The 16,626-nt window shown below is 45.8% G+C and overlaps 1 protein-coding gene across 1 annotated transcript in view; it reads right to left on the reverse strand.

The window, feature by feature from the left end:
• CACHD1 (cache domain containing 1) overlaps window positions 1-16,626 on the reverse strand; it is a gene marked incomplete at its 5' end in the record, with an annotated part of 95,167 nt that overhangs the window by 61,586 nt on the left and 16,955 nt on the right. Inside the window, one exon of the mRNA XM_084290936.1 lies at window positions 1,845-1,907. Within this exon, the coding sequence (XP_084147062.1) occupies window positions 1,845-1,907 (63 nt within the window). The remainder of the gene's footprint in view (window positions 1-1,844; window positions 1,908-16,626) is intronic.

Genomic DNA, 16,626 nt, shown 5'->3' on the forward strand with positions numbered 1-16,626 from the left:
TTTTGGCATTTCTTTGTTTAGTCCCACTCCCGCAGCCAAACTGCACGCGTAGGGCAGGGTCCCACAACAAGACCACAGCTCCAGAAAAACTTGGAGCAATGTCCCTCAGCTGACTGCAGCTCGGAGAAACCCCCTAACGCTTAACTTCCATCAGAGGGGTTGAGACTCCATTATCCGCAGGGTCAAGCAATTGTTAACACCAGCACTGGGGTAATTTACTAGGGTTAATTCTTTGCTCTAGTTTCTTCTATCGTTTCTCACATACATCTGTACCTCACCAAAGAAAAATCTGACACAGGCAGTACCAAAGGTTAAGCACAAACTTTCTGTTTTTTTTTTTTTTTAAGCAAACCTTACCATTTTTATGCTAACAGCCAAGAGATTCATCCTAAAATCCACATGATGTCATTCTAACAGCCTAATTTAAACCCCTTATCATTACTCACACAGCTGTACATTATCGCAGTTGTCTGTCAGCGTTACTGCACGCTGCAGTTTAGTGCTGGTATGGGATGAGATTCCTACCCCTACGACTCAGCTTTTGTTTAACAGAAACCCAGCGTTGCTGGAACTTTTCCTGAGCTCCCCCATTTTCTGCAGATAAACCAAGTTCCTGCATTGATCATAATCCTATCAAAAGTCCCCGTGTTTGGTCTGAAAGAGCAGAGGAGCTGAGCCCCGCTCTCCATTTCAAACTCACCCAGAGCTTAAACACATCGCACACAGATCCTAAATCTCATTTGATCCAACTCTGCTTTGACTTTCTCCTTGGAGGAAAAAAAAAAAAGAAGTATCTGTCAAGTTCACTATTTTACAGTAAACATAAATTTGCTGCTATTACATGACTCTTTTTAATGCACATGTGCACATACAATATGCTCTAGGAAACATCCAACAGCACTCACATGCACACCTGACTACCTGCACAGCTACAGAGCAGTTCCCCTTTCCCCGGGGAAAGCTCCACTCTGAGGCACTTTTGTTTTTGCTGAACATTAAAACTGGTTTGATAGGGGTCTAAGAAGGTCAGGTTACTCGCTGAAGGTTGGACAAATGAGTCTGTGCTTCAACTGGAAGGAAAAGACAGTTCTTTGTTCCAGCCCCCAAGCAGAGCCTGCCACTGCTACCAAAATTCATCATGTTCCGAATAAAGATGCAAGTGGAAGAGTACAGGACTGGTACCTTCATTTCTTAAAGATGAAAATTGGATCTCTTTGATCTGTCCTGAAATTTATCCGCCAGTAATTTTCCAAATGTATACATGCATTAAAACGCAAAGAGCCTACACGTTAAAAGATACATCACCTCAGTGTTAAATTGGAAGTTTATTTTCCCCGCATTTCCAAATGCGATCTCATATGGGGAAAGAAAACACATAAAACAACAAAAAAATCCTAAAACAACTGTTACAGGAGGCTGCAGCTGTCCCATATTTACACACGGCAATTGATACCATTTCCACATTTACAAACAATATTAGTGTTTTCACCTCAAATGAAAACAATTTTAAAAGAGACACTTCCAATGTGAAAACCAGTCAATGTGAGATACTACACAAGGGCCCCACCTCTGCATTTGTTTTTTTGTTTCCAAAGGAAAGGACCCACAGAAAGCAGATGGAAAGGCTTTCCAAGACAACAGAAAACTATCAAATACATAGCACATACAATACATTTCCATTTATGTTCTATTCCACTTATTTTCCTTTGGTGTTGCATGTTAGAAAAGTGGCCACAATAAATTCAGACAGAACGAACTGCTGAGCTGACTGTGGCTGTGAAGCTAACCACAGCTTTTGTCTGTGCCCCAGGGCAGCTGTAGGTGGGCAGGGGGGGCTGCCTTACCTGTTGAACTTCACTTTCTCCATTCGATATTTTCTCCGTGTACACAAAGGAGTTGAATATCCTCTGCAAAAAAAAAAATCAGAAAGGATGCATTAGAGACATTTTGTCCCAAAGGTCACAGTAACGCAGTTTCAAAAGGTGCACGTGAGGAAATCTGTGTCAGAGATGGACCACTTCACCTGAAGTCTCTAATGCCAGGTCTACCTACGGGGAATCAAATTCACCTGTACCTGCTTCTGGGTCTGCATGAAGCATCTGTTCTCATGTTTGAAGGCAAAAAACATAACAGGCTGTGGTTCCAAAACATGTTAGTTTACTAATAAAGTGAGGATATTTAGGATTATACACTAGAAAACAGAAAAAACACCCATTGCTTTGTGTCCTTCCCTTGGTGTGACACTGGTGACATTGCTAAGGCTTGTGTTTTCAGCAAGATAGCAAGACAGAATCAGATCACAAAATTATTGGCACTAACTGCAGATACTAAAGAAGTCTAAATTTTTTCCAAACACAGCATAACCATCGGTTAGCAACTCCAAGAGTTTTCCTGATGCAGGTTTGGCTGATTTCCTCCTAGGAAGGACCCCCGCGGCCACAGCTGGCAGAGGCAGCCTGGAAAACCCTTCAGTTTGCTCTGCTGCGCTTCCCATCATCACTTTCCCTTATCCTTCTCCCTCCTGAGGGCTCCAGGAATTTCAGAAATTTGAACTCTTAATTCTAAAGCAGTATTTGGAAGGGCAGCAATAAATCTCCTCGGTTTACAAGTCTCAGAGAGCCAAGGAGGAGGGGGGGGGGAAAAAATCTGCTCTTAAAAGCTGCCTGTACATTGAGACTTCCTCTTCTTCCAGACCTTTGTTTAAAGTTCTGCTTGGGTACTTTAACTACAAACATGTTTTTTTTTTTTTTTTTTCCTTCCCCCTTCATGAGATGAAAAGATAATTTAAACATCAGAAGAAAATACATTAAAGCATGTCATTTTGATGCAAAATGTTTCAAATGAATTGAATTTTTCTCTCCACGCAGCATTTAGTCTGCAGACATCAAAAGGAGCGAGAAGGAAGCAGTCTGTCAGCTACCAGAGCGGGCCCTCCTGGCCTCAGCACGGAGCTGACCCCTTCCTCTGCGCCTTTCGAGCACAGCTGTGCTACTAAAAGTCCAACACGATGACAGAGACCATCATACGTAGTTATACAGAGTCACAACATGAGCAGGAATTTTATTTCTGCTAAGCTTTCAATCTATTTTAGCTGCAGTTGTAAGCTAAACAAGTTCTTGAAGAGGTGTTTGGACCGGGCGCTTAGATACGTGGTCTAAAATTTCAGGTAGACCTGCATGGTGCCCAGAGTTGGACTCGATGATCCTTATGGGTCCCTTCCAACTCGGGATATTTTATTATTCTATAATTCCTCAAAGCTTTGTGTCTTCTACTCACTGAAGAACTCAGCACGTGCAGGGGGGTGGGCAGGAGCCCTCACAGACCAACCCCACACACCAACACCTCAACACGGACAAGGAGCACGAGCCACGCAGGTGCTAACCATGGCCACAGCCCTCTGCTCAGGGCCAAAACAGGCTGAACGTGAAGAGAAGTCACTCTTTAGTGCCTGTACTTCATCCCTCCCAGCCCGGCCGTGCAGCGGGGCCTGCCGAGCAGATGGCCGCCGCCTCAGCTGCTCCACCAGGCCCCGCTCCACAGGGCGCAGGCCCTGGCGGCCATCACCCAGCCCTGTCACACCCCACCTGCACCCGGTACCGTCCCAGCCTGCTGCACGATCCCAAATTGCCTGAAGGATCCCTCCCAAGTTGCCCCCCTTTTTGTCAGCACCACTTATCTAAAGCGTATCACCATCCAGAGTACTCGGGTTCTTGCTGAGCGCTGCTCACCTGTGTGAAAAATATTCATTTTCCCTGCACTTCTCAAGTTTCCTCAAACCCCACATCTAAAAGACGCTGACTCCTGGTGGCAGAGGGCAGATCCTCAGGACAGGGCTCCCTCCCCACACCTCTCCTCCGCCGCCATCTCCTTCCCTCAAGAAAAACGCCTTCACATTTTTAATTCCTCCCTCTCCGAGGTCTGGCCGTGGCACTAATTAAACTTGTCAGCCCACTCTGATTCTGCCACAGCAATTTTAAAGATTTGGGAACAGTTGTTTCATGGTCATGCCGTGTCCCCATGTGCCAGAACACACCTGGCATGGGCAAACGCTGCATGTCAGCCCCTTGAGTGGCTTGGTTTCGTCAAGCAGATTTCCATAAACTCTTTTCACTTAAAATAAATAAATAAATAAAGACAGACAGACAAAGCAGCTTTTGTTTTCTGATCCAAACTCTGAATTAAATTTCAGGATGGTTTAAAATCCAGTGTTGTTACCACTCTTCCTTTATGCTGCCAGAGATTACCCAGAAGGGCAAGCAACCTTCACCTCATTTCCACCACAAAGCATCGGTTTTCAGACACAACCTTAAGAAGCAAACAAAACTGAAAACGCCTTCAGAACCGACTAAGTCTGAAATCATCTGCATTTTCCATACTTTGTTCTGCAGGAAAGCTTCAGCAGTGACACGTAATTCTAGATTTGGCCAGGCTACAGTACTGGGAACGAGGGAAAGTGTAGTTTGTGTTTTTCCTTTTCCAAGTCACTCCAAGCACCTGTGATGCTCAGAGGGAGCCCATGTTCGCCGGTGTGGCTGCACCCACCAGGGCACTCACGCCCAGTGACACAAGCAGAAGCCGAGGGAAAATAAACACATAAAACCAAAAATAAATCAATTGTGGTATTTGCAGGGACTGCTGCAGGATTTCTGGTGACCTGCGACATCTCCAGGCAAGAAGCACCGAGATGTGCAGAGCTGCCCACAAGAGCCTGCTGAGGGTGAACACAGCCGGGATGGAGTCCTGAGAAGACTGGGTTTTGTCTTACAAACACACATTTCAACACATTAGAGACCCCTGCTTTCCTAAGATCATTAATTACCTGTCTGGTTCAAATTACTTGCAACTTCCTAGAAAATACTCCTCTGTGGCAACCAGCTTTAATGACTTTCACGTAACCGAGTGCTTCTCGGTGCCACCAGCTGCCTCGCTTTCAGCTTTGAGGACACGTGCTCGATGAGGGAGATAAATCACGATGTGACCAGAGGCTCCAAGGGTAGGGGTCCGTGGGGGACCCCTTGGGATGGGGAAGATTTGGGATGCCGCCGTCGTGATGCCTTCCACAGGTGCGGTCTGACAGTGATGAATGGGCGCAGCGCCGCAGCCAGCCTCTGCTGCTAGACAGGGGTCAGGCTTCCTACCGAGCCTCCGAGATAAGGGGCTTGGGTTCAGCTTGGCGACGTACCAAAATGAGGCTTTGGGCAGTCACAATCCGTAGTTTTAAACACGGGAGGTGACTAAACCGAGATTAGTGTAGAAAGCAGAATAGTAACCGACAAGTTCCCTCAGTGCCTTGAGGTGAGAACAAATGCAGCAGCAATGCGCTGCAGCAAGAAAGCACTTCAAAAGCCCTCAACTTGACAAAAAAAAAAGCACAAACTGCATCAAGACTAACTACACAGAAGCTACAACCCCCCAAAAAAACAAGCCTCTGAGATCCCCAACCAAACACAAGCAGCAGCTGCTCATGAGAGCCGCCAACCAGCTGCACGTCACTGTTGGCCAGGCGAGATGTGAACCCATCTCCCCACCACCAAAACCAGAATTTTTACAGACCAAGAGCATCTGGAAAAGCAAATACAAGATCAGCAAAACGTTAATTGAGCTGTAAATACATTGAGGCTGCTTTAACGTCTATACTGCATGGCATTTTAAAGAAAAAAAAGGGTTGAGCAGATTTTGGACGTGGACTGCTGTTACCTTGTATTTGGATCATGGCAGGATGAAAAAATGACTGTATTAAGAGAGGATACAGAACAGCAGTAGCAAAATGTACACGTGTCAAATATAAGCAGTATTAACTCAGCGGGGCTGCCGTGCTTCTTAACCTCAAGTAGCAACTAACCAGGGTCTGTTTCTTATTTTAAAGGTTAACGTTTTAAAGTGAGCAAACAAATATATAACAAATCCTTTTTATGATGGAACTCGCCGAGCTAGGCTGTTATGAGGGAGACCTGTGGCTTCTTCTGGAGTTTGTTTTTGCAGCGTCTGAAGCCGTATCACGTTATGTTTTGTTACCATTTTCTAAAACTGAGAAACATTAAATAGTGGGTTCCCATGAGATCGAGGATATGCTTCATGTTTTCCTCCAAGAAATTTATATATATATTTATATACGGAACTAAATTGGAGGAAGTCACAGCGAAAGGCAAACTGCGATGAGAGCAGTGCCCCCAGCAGCTCTGCTACACCCCCGATCAGTGCAGCTCAGCACCCCAAAGGCTGCCCTCACATTGCACTGCCTACACCCTGCTCTTTCAGGGAGTTTCAGAAAAGAACAAGTTTTCAGGAAGGATTTAACTAATCGATGCTTTTTTTGTCATGCTATTTGTCAAACAGTGCCAGGCATCCTCATCAGACAGCAAGACAAAGAGATGAGAGCAGAGCTGAGCTGGGTCGGTGCTCTCACGGGGGGGGAGCCTCTCCTCAAGAGCAAGGCACCACGAGAAGAGCAGCATCTTCAATTAATAACAGCATTAACAAGAGAATCACTGCAAGGTCTTCAGTGCTGGGAAGTACCCCGATCCCAAACCAGCCTTGAATTCATAGGGAAAACCACCAAAACTGACCTGCAGTAAGGTGCGGGTCTTGATTTTGACTAGCAAAGAGCCCAACCTGAACAAGCACTTTTAAAAATCACCAGTAACTCTGGTGAAGTGCTTCTTCTATAAATCAGTGGGAGTTCTGCAAGTTTTTATCCCTTCCTTTAAGAGCGAAGCATACAGGGCAACCTCCACCTGCTGTTCCTCTCGCCCATCTTGCATGTCCTAGTGTTTGGCTTCAAATGCAGTGTGGGGTTTGAAGCCTTGAGGCACTGCCTGGCGCCCACCAGTTTTCTTGCTTTGAGGAAATAAATGGCAAAAAGAGGAGCAGAACACAACAGCTCTGTGGATAGAGCCCACAGTGCAACAGGTGCTGTGGGCACAGCTGAGATCCCCCGGTGTCCTTCTTAACCTGCCGCTATTCACAGCCTCAGCTTGTTCTCCCAAACGTCTGCGTGAGCTTTCGGACATCTCTGGGCAATCTGTAGGGTAAATGATTGCAAAATTACAGCAAGACACAGCTGGCTGCACCTAAGGAGATATCTGGGGCTCAGCATGTGACAACAGCACTGGGACACCACGTGGAAATCCCATTCCTGTTCCCATCTCTCTCAGTGCAAGAATATTGTTTGCTCCTATGCCAGCACCTGCATGTTGCCTGGAAAGGCTCCGCATGTTGCCAGCAGGCAAAATCAGTCCACGTTCACTGGTCTTCCTTGCTAGAGCATCGTTGAGCCACACCACCATTTAAAAAGATCCCTTTGGCAGCTTCATTAAATGGTTTTGCTATTTTACGTGTGAACTTTACACAAGGTTACTTGGAATGGGGAGGAATTTGTGGAAGAAATTCAGTCATGAAAAAATGCTCAGCCTATCTAGCACAGCTTTCTCGTAAGCACACGGAGCACAGACCCTGCTGGTACTCAAAACGTGAGCGTGTGTGCATTTGCAGATGGATCTTAATCCTGAGGGGAGCAAGTGTCACAGAGCCAGCATTTAAAATTCACCTACCACCATTAGCCTGTGGCAGATAAAAGCCTTTCGGAGCATTTCGAGCGCTGCATTCAGATCTGGGGGTGCTGAGTAGGCAGGGCACTGCTTGGAAAGAGGCAGAGTTTAGCACAGCTCTTGTAAACGTGGTTCCCTGGAAAACTTCTGGCATTTACAATGGGGGAAAACTATGGAAAACTGAGCATCTGCCAAAAATGCAATCAGGCACCAGCAGATTTTTCCCTCTTCTTTTTCAAGGGAATGGAGAAGAGGGGGAAAAAAAAAAAAAAAAAAAAAGAGAGTGAGAGGGGAAAATACCCTAAGAAAATTAGTTCCACATGTTAAAAAGATTATTCATTTAGCCAATGTAACTTGACTAAAGTTATACTCATGACAATGTCAATGGCAGTATTTCAGAAAAAGGAAAGTTATGCTACCCAACCTTAAAATATAAAGCAGATGGGCTTCTCAATGAAATTGGACTTTTTTTTTTTTCTCCCCACACTTATCCCTCCTTCTAGGCTTCAGGATGTGAAACTTACAGTATTTGTACGGATTTCTTCATGTTTCCAGTGTATTTAAAACAGATTAACTGTCTATAACCAAATGGAGTCGAAATTATCAGAGCAACACAAATGCAGTGAAGTGTTGAATCCGAGTTTCAAGTTTTGCAGCCCGAGAGCTGGAACAGACCCGTAAAAACTGCACCTCTGCAATGCTCTGTCCCTGAACGGGACACTGCCTCGCAGCCTTCTCAGGAAGGGATTTAAGCACTGACAATGAGGATAACTACTTTTAAGGTAAAAATAACAAAAAATGGTACTCCTACACAACTCCAGACCTTCTGATTAATCAGCGTTTTCCAACTCACTGCCTGTTTTCAATCCTAAGTGGACAGAAAAGTCGCCTTGGTGCTCTTTATTCTTCTTTAGGCAGTATTTGGCTGGATGTCGTGCTCATTGCCCAAATAATGCTGAGTTACCCCGAGGCTCCTATATCAGGATTTTAAAATCCAGCCCCCGTTTGTCATTCTCTCTTCCTGACCCAGCCAGCAGCAGCCCCATCGCAGAGCTCTCCCTCACCCCGTGCCACCCGCCCTTCGGGGAACAAAGGTGAGCACTTGCTGGGAACAAAATTAAACCGAAACTTCATTCAGTGGGGAGAACCCTGGGTTCATTTCCTGGTTTGGTTTGAAGTTCATGTCAGGAATGACTGAAAATGATGCAACATTTAAGCAGCAGACCGATACAGGTAACTAGATGTAATCCTATAGCCAGAGGAGTTTAACACCATTTTAGTATCCTTATCCTTAGCCTGTCCAATGCGTGGTGAATTCAGGGTACAGCAAGCATGCAGAACGTGGATCGATTTACGTAACGCTCCGGTGTGTAATTTTACAGCAAAGACAAAAGAAAAAGAAAAAAAAAAAGAGGGAGGGTGGGATGGGAAACTGAGACCACGTGATTTTTTTCCTGATGCGTTTAACACGATCGAGGCAGAAGCTGGCTTTGCTTGGACAAACGCTGCAGCACAGAAACACTGAGGCTAGAGCAACGCATTAAAGAGATCTACTTGAACCAGGAAAAAAAAGTCCCAAACCAACCAACTTAAACCCAGGAATGTATAAATCATTCCACTGAACTTCTGTGCGTAAAATGGATGGGCTGATGCTAACGCAATTACAGGCTGTTTTCTTTCAGCGTCCGAGAGCATCATTTTTCAGGATCTCTCAGCAAGAGCCATCAGCGTTCGGTGCAGCCGCCCCGATAGCTGCCTGCCCCTGCCCCTGCCACTGCTGCTGCAGCACTTCCGAACAGGAACCCTCCAACACTGCCTGCATTCACAACGAGATGGGTTTAAAACTTTAAACACGCTCTGTAGCCAAATCAGCTGTCTCCAAGCAAGACACGACACTTTTTCCAAGAGAAGAACCATTTATCAGTAACCACCTGAAGCAGACTGTCCGTACACCAGCGCTTTCCTGTCCGAGTCGGTGTCCATAATTGTAGCACAAGAGCACCCTCCGATTACAATGTTAATTCATGAGCAGAAGTTATAAAATCACCTATTTCCGTATCTCATTTGTGCTGTTTTGCTTTGCTATAATCCACCCATTTCCTTCTTCGAGAGGCAGGGAGCAGGAGGAATTCCTCGTGCTCCTGTAGCCTTACACTCTTTCATTTCCCAAATGCTTTTAAAAGCAGATAAAACATTAACTCCAGGAGCTCAACACTTTGCATTATCTTCATTATCTCAACTGCTCTCTCTAACCTGTTAGTAGAGCAGTTTTCAGGTAACTGAGATGCTTCCAGCTGACCCCAGCTCCGAGGCCAGCCCCATCCTGGTGCTCCCTGACTCCCGGCCGTGTCCGTGGGCACAGCAGCCCCGGCCGTCAGACCCCGGGGAGCAGGACAAGCCTCAAGAAGCACCCTGGAAACACAAAGCTGATGCCCGTGAGGTCTGTCACCTCCAGCTGCTGCAGCTCGACTCCTCTCCTGGCTTCCACGTGGCTGCCTGCTCTCGTAGGAGGATTTGGAGACCTTTCATTCTACCGTTACCTTCCATGATAACCCTGCTGAGACCAGAGCGAGAGGAGCATCTTTCACGTGAGGTGAGGCTGGGAGGGCTGGGACTCCAGGGGGACCTTACCCGTGTGGGCAAAACCCCAAAGGAGGGAACCAGGCTCTCCTCTTTGGCACCCAGGGACAGGACAAGAGACAAGGGGCACAAATTAAAACAATTCTCCAAGGACACGGCGCCAGTCCCACAGCCACGACCCGCACACCAAAATGCTGATCAATCACCAGATTTTTACAAAAGCAGAAACAAGTTGGTTTAATTTTCTCTCCGGCTTTGGCACTTGAAAACCCCTGTTCCTCTCTGAGCGTTAAGTAAAGTGAAATGTTGTTTCCTTAAGTGCTACGGAAAATAGAATTACTCATCAAGCAGCACCGCGAAGATCCCATTTCTCTTATTTTCCCAACCAGGAGTGGAACGAGCTCAGGGAACAAGCTCGCTAACAGCTCACTGATCTGACGATCTCTCTCCATCATGTTCCACGAGCCAGAAGACCATCAGACATTATCAACACGATTGTACAGACCTAGAGACCCTGAGGTTAAAACCTGGCAGGAGCTCAGCGGAGGCCGGCTGGTTCAGTGGTCCTGCTCGTGTTTAACTCATCTCAGGGCACAGGAGGAGGCAGCGCAAGCTGCAGCAAACAAAACGCAGTCTTCGGGAGAGAGCCGAGCCATTAGATGTTATCTGCTCCCAGAGAAATTAAAAATTGAGACCAAGGAGAGGCTCATGAATTGAATTCCTACGGCACTTCAAAGCAATTTGTGCATGAATGCAAGCATTTATTCTTCTAATTAAAAAAGAAAAAAGCAAGTAAAAAAAGCAAGACATCATTTACATGAAAGGGGGGGGAGTTGAAAAAAAAAAAGAAACACAACAAAAACTCCAGTGTTAATCAAGAGCAGAGCAGCTTCCAACCCAGAAACAGGAGAGAAAGCTCCAGATTTAATGAGGGAAAGCGCCACAGAAGAGCAGGACTTGCCTCAGAGTCTTTTGTAGCACGGCCTCGCTGCAGCCAAAACCCACGGCGAGGCAGCCCAGGAGAATTGCCACAGCCCAGCCTCTGGGAGCAAAAACTATCGGATGCTTTGCACAGCGCAGCCCTTTATCTTGGACCCTCATTGTTTTATAAACCCAGCGGGCTGCAGGCCAGGGGTGGGACGGCAGAGGCCGGGAGGGGAGGCAGCACTCAGGGGGAAGCCTCTCGCCGACGGCGCTGCCTGACCCGCGCCCCGGCCAGCCCTAGGAGAGCTCGGCTCACATTTTGCTTTCTTGTGCCGTTATTTGGTTCTTACAAAGAAAGTCTGCTTAATCCAGGAGAGGTGGCTCTTTGGCATCCCCTTTTGCACCTCTGCACTGGGTCTCCTCACTGCAGAGGCACAATACCTCGTGTCCGTGTCCTCGTGTGACGAGCACTGGGAAGTTCAAGCTCACTTAACATTCAGGTCAACGCCATGGAGGCACAATTATTTTAGTTAAACAGACTCCACAGCTGGACATTTAAGCATTTAAGCACAAATTTCTGTAGGTATTGTATCAGTCTCCACAACCACCTGACAGATTCTGTTGTGGTCAGGGAGTCCCCAGCTAACTTTTTTCTACATTTTGAAGCCCTGGTTGGGTTCTGCCTTACCACAACAGCAACTTCAACATAAAAAAAATGCTTCAAGAAAAGAATACTACATAGCACCAAGGCGTATGGAAAAAGAGTCTGAAAACAAGCCAGATTCTCTAATCCACTGTTCCAATCATGGATATTGTCAAACCAGTACTTATAACTTTAAATAAAAATACTAAATACACACCGTGAAAACAACTGTGGCACTTTGAGTGACGCTATCTGCAGTACTTCATAATTGAAAATAATCACTCCGTTATTCTAAAATCAAGGTATTTTTGCTGAGATTATTACAAATACACTCATCTTTCAAACACTCAGTATTACGCTGAATGTCAATTTAAAAATCAGCGTATGCACTCTTCTGATGAGCTGCTGATTAGCAATACTGAGATGGAAAGCCCCTGAATTATTCCTGTGTTTGAAGATGGATGCTCCAAATCAGCAGTTGAAATCTGTAGGATTTCCCTCCTGCCCCAAATCTCCACGAAGTGTTTCACCCCTCCGAACACCTCCGATGGCAGCACAGGGTTTGCCCGTTTCCAGCCATGCCCCTTTTCGGGTGGTCGGTGGAGAGGCTTCTTGTGACTATTTCAACATTTCAGATCCTCAGCGCCGTGAGGGCACATTCCTGCAGTGCAAATTGACTACGCTGAGCAGAAATTATTTAGGTATTAACGGCAAATCAAATATATTTCAGCATGATTCCGTTCTACTTACTGAAAGAGATAAATGTTTAGAAGATAAAAACTAATTCCTCTAGTTTACAGGTGCACATTCCTGAATTCCTCCTCTAACCTAAAGGGAGGACAACCTCCAGTGTCTGTTCTCCTTCAGCCCTTTGAAAAGAGCACTCTGATTTACTTTGAAAGTTCGACTTCTTTGTGAAAATGCTAAGAAAAGGAGCAAGAACACAATTTTTTGTTGTTGTTGTTTTTTGTTTTTGTTTTGTTTAATGCTTCAGCTGAATGGCCTTCTGTGGATTACCAAAAAGTAAGCACATCCACGCAGGACGCAGTCAGCCCAAGGAAGACCAGCACAAGCACCAGCGCATCAGTTCAACAGGACAAGAGGCTGCAGAAGGCACTGTGCTGGCAGTTCCTGCATCCCCTTCCATCACTAGATTTGACTGACATCAAGTTTAAGCCTTGCAACCCAAAAAAACCACATAGAAACCATGCAAGTTAATCACTACAAACCTACGAGCACAGTCCTGGGATCCTGCACAGCCACGCAGCCTCGCAGTTTATGGCCAATCTCACACAACACCGGGAGGGAGGAGGAATGGAGCACACAACTTGGGAGCAGATTTCCACAGTAAAAAGGAAGTTAAACTGGAAGGAACCAAATTTCGAAAGAAAACAAACCAACACAATCTTGGAAATGCATTACAGTACTGTTAATTCCTTTTATACCCTGATGTCATTGCCAGCTGGGTTGTACCTATTAGAAAGATCAAAAAGGACTCATGCATGCACACACTGTTAAAATTAAAACAACGACAAAGGCAATTACTATTTTCATTCCTTCTGTAAACATTATTACAAGCTGCTTTTCTGCAAAACACAACCCATAAAGTGAGCTCCACTGCTCCTGTCAAATGAACACAATTAAAACAATTTCTGTTTCAAAAGAGAATTACGCGACCTTTTTGTAAGTCTCAATTCATGTTTAACTTGGTCTAAATAAAGTATTTTTGAACCTCTGAAGAGAAGGCTGCTCATTTGCTCCGAATAAATCTCTGCTGTGATTTCCTTCAGAAGAAACCACTTACATGAACACTCTTACTTAAGCAGCCCTCATGCTGATCGCACAGACAGTGTCATCTTCATTAAGAATAATCAAGAATCCCTAGGCAGACATTTGCTCTTGGAATTATAAAATCTCAGTGGTTCAGAGTGTTCAAGGTTTCCTAACATTCATTCATATTTAATTTCTCGAGGATGCACATGAAAACCCCTCGGACTGGAAAATATCTTAAATTGAAGTGTTTGGTATCAGCTTCTTGCTCAAAATAGCCTTCTAGTTTCAGTAAATCCTCCAAGCTTTCATTTGGTAAGAGAGAATTTTCCCCAAATTCAGAAATACGGGTAATCAATGAAAAGCCTATGCTTGCGTTAGAAAGAACAGTGTTTTAGTAAGCCCTGTGATTCCCAAACTTTGACAGCACGAGATGGTAATACCAGTCTTTAGGGATCCTGGAGGAGCTGTGTTAACAGGAATCGACATCCTGCTGCGGTGGGAGCCCGGCTGGTTGTGGCTTTCAGAGCCACGCCAAAGTAGTGGCTGCCCACCTGGTTATTTGTCACCGCTGGACGTTTTCCATTACACAGAGATAACTGGGGTCTGCAGGAGGCTCTGAGAGCTGCGTTACCTCCAGTGCTACCAGCGAGCACGAGGAAAGGCCAGAGCTTCCCTTGCATCTCCCCGAGCGAGGTAACCGTGGTCTGGCAAACCTGCAATCGAATTACGCGTTTAAGGTAGCACGGAGACAGCCTCCAGCTCAGCAACCTAAATAAATTCCTTTTCTTTTGCTTTTCCGTGCAATTATCTACGTATCGCCCATATGTCTGAACGCACAGCAATGACTCTGTAATCCACTTCTGTGTCGGGATTAGCGAGTTCAGACACCAAGGAGAAATAAAGGCATTAACGGCGCTTTGAATGCAGACACGACTGAAGCAGATTAATGCTTCTCCGAGAAGGAATATTCCCGATGTCAAACACGGTTACTACTGCCCTGGGAGTTGTATCTGACAGCCAGAAAGTGAGAGAAAATATAACTTATCAGACAGGAAATTTTTCATTGCGTTGATACTGATACATTATCTTAATAAATTAATGAAGAGATTTTAACTTTAAGGAATTTATAAATGGCTCATACTCACAATTTAACTTCACCTCCCTGTTTCAACACGCAATCTCTGTTTTAATTTCCAAAAGCCTTCCATGACGCAGCTCAAACAAGTGTTTTCACCACGTTGTTGTTACACCTGTCAGCTCCACGTGTCCCTAACTTGCTCCAACACCACTGCAACCCAGGCTTCTGTCTCGCCTCCCTGTCTGACTTTAATTCTTCTACACCTTTTCAGTCTTAAATAAAGCAAGGATACAAACACGAGGCTGAGGCTGCAAGAGCAAAGGTATCAGGGAATATAAAAACTCAAAATATTCAAAAAGATGTGATTGATCTCCTAATTTAGAGGTAACAACACAGTACAATGAAGTAATGGCAGGTATTCCAGGGGCAGAACTAAGGATTCCAAAAAATAAATCATTTAATATTGAGATTTTTTATAAGAAAAAAGTCTTCTGAAAGCTCTGAAAAATCACCTTTCCGTGCAAGGTAAGGTCCTTTCTCTGCAGCGCCTGACAAAACATTACAGCAGTGTTTCAACAACATTTTTCCTAATTCACCCTGGGACTTCAAAGCAGATGAAGTGGCAGTGGCAGTAACGGAGCGCCTGCATCTTCCCGCGGCAGATTCACGTCCTTTCACACTTGGTTTTTCGGATTAAAATTATGATGTGGCGATCGTAACAGTATCACCGAGTATGAAGCCAACTCCATCGATTCATACTCGTGCCTTCAGCACATCTGGGGCTCCCCGACATCTGCCAGCATCTGTCAGAGCCGCACGCCTCCGCTGGCAGCGCCGCCAGCTGCTTCCGCGCTCCGCTTCTCCCCGCACAAAGTCCAATTTCCACCAGGAGCATTATCTAAGAAAAACATCAATTATCCGGACAGAAAACGTACCGCAGCATGCGTTTAATTCCACGTGTTCAGAATTAGGAGGTGGTGATCTTCACGTCGAACCGTTAGGAAGCGGGACGCTAACCAAAGCCGTCCTAAGCAGGCAGCGTACGGCCCAGAAAGATCCGAGCACATCAGCCGAGGAACAAAAATCACCGCAGCTAAAAACCAATTTACAAAGGTTTCCTACTCGATAAACAGGGCAATCACTAGTTACTTGTGTTAATTCAGTATTTTTTTGTTTACTTGCATCCAGTTTCCTCCTATTGAGAACCCTGAGCTATTCCTCACAGAGCAGCGAGGTGAAGCTGCCGCCTTGCTGCGAGCTGCTCCTCTTTTCAGCCACGGCAGCAAGGACACAGGGGCTTTCTTCGAAGCAGGAAAACCAGAGCAAACCCCTTGCAATCCTTTTCAAAGTCTAGAACGCGTCTGCATGGCAAAATGTAACGCTCACGAGGACTTCCGATGTATTTATTTCATTAAGCCAGCAGTGCTGAGGACGAAGCAGGGAGCAGTCTCCAGATGGTGTCGGGTTTGGTTTCACTGGCCAGCTCCGCAGCGGTCGGGGAGCTTTACTTGCTGGTCCTAGAGCACTACAACCCATCAAAATGCCACCAAGGCTAAGGACCGCGTTTCTAAAACAATTCTGAAAACCTTCACACAAGTTTTGGGCATAAAAATATCTCCGAGGTCCACCTTCCCACTCCCTGCGCTCTTTCTGGATGAAAGCAAGCTGCAAGCTGCACTCCCAACATTAACCTACTGCACACTCAGTCCACGGGATCGGGCCAGAGCTAGGTCACGGCTCACACACATGGGAATCGGGTCCTCAGCATCAGCTGCCCTGCCCTCCTTATCTGCCCCCACCACCAACCCAGACAGATCCACCCAGCAAGAGGCCTGGAGGAAGCACCACTGATGTGCTGTGATGGACGGGGCTCGCACTTCAAGCAGGATTAAGAAGTCTCTTCTCTTGCTGTGAAGTCTGAACTCAGTCTTGAAACCTGTGATGATAAGCCTTCATCAAGTGCCATTTCCTTCTGATGTAACAGAACAAAGTTCTGCCTTTAAAACCTTTCACAGGATCCTTTAAATTATTTCCTCGGTGCTCTGCAGATCTTTGTCACAAACCCACTCGTCATCTATTTT

This window comes from Netta rufina, assembly GCF_964035555.1.
Source record: "Netta rufina genome assembly, chromosome: 8".
Lineage (NCBI taxonomy): Eukaryota > Metazoa > Chordata > Aves > Anseriformes > Anatidae > Netta > Netta rufina.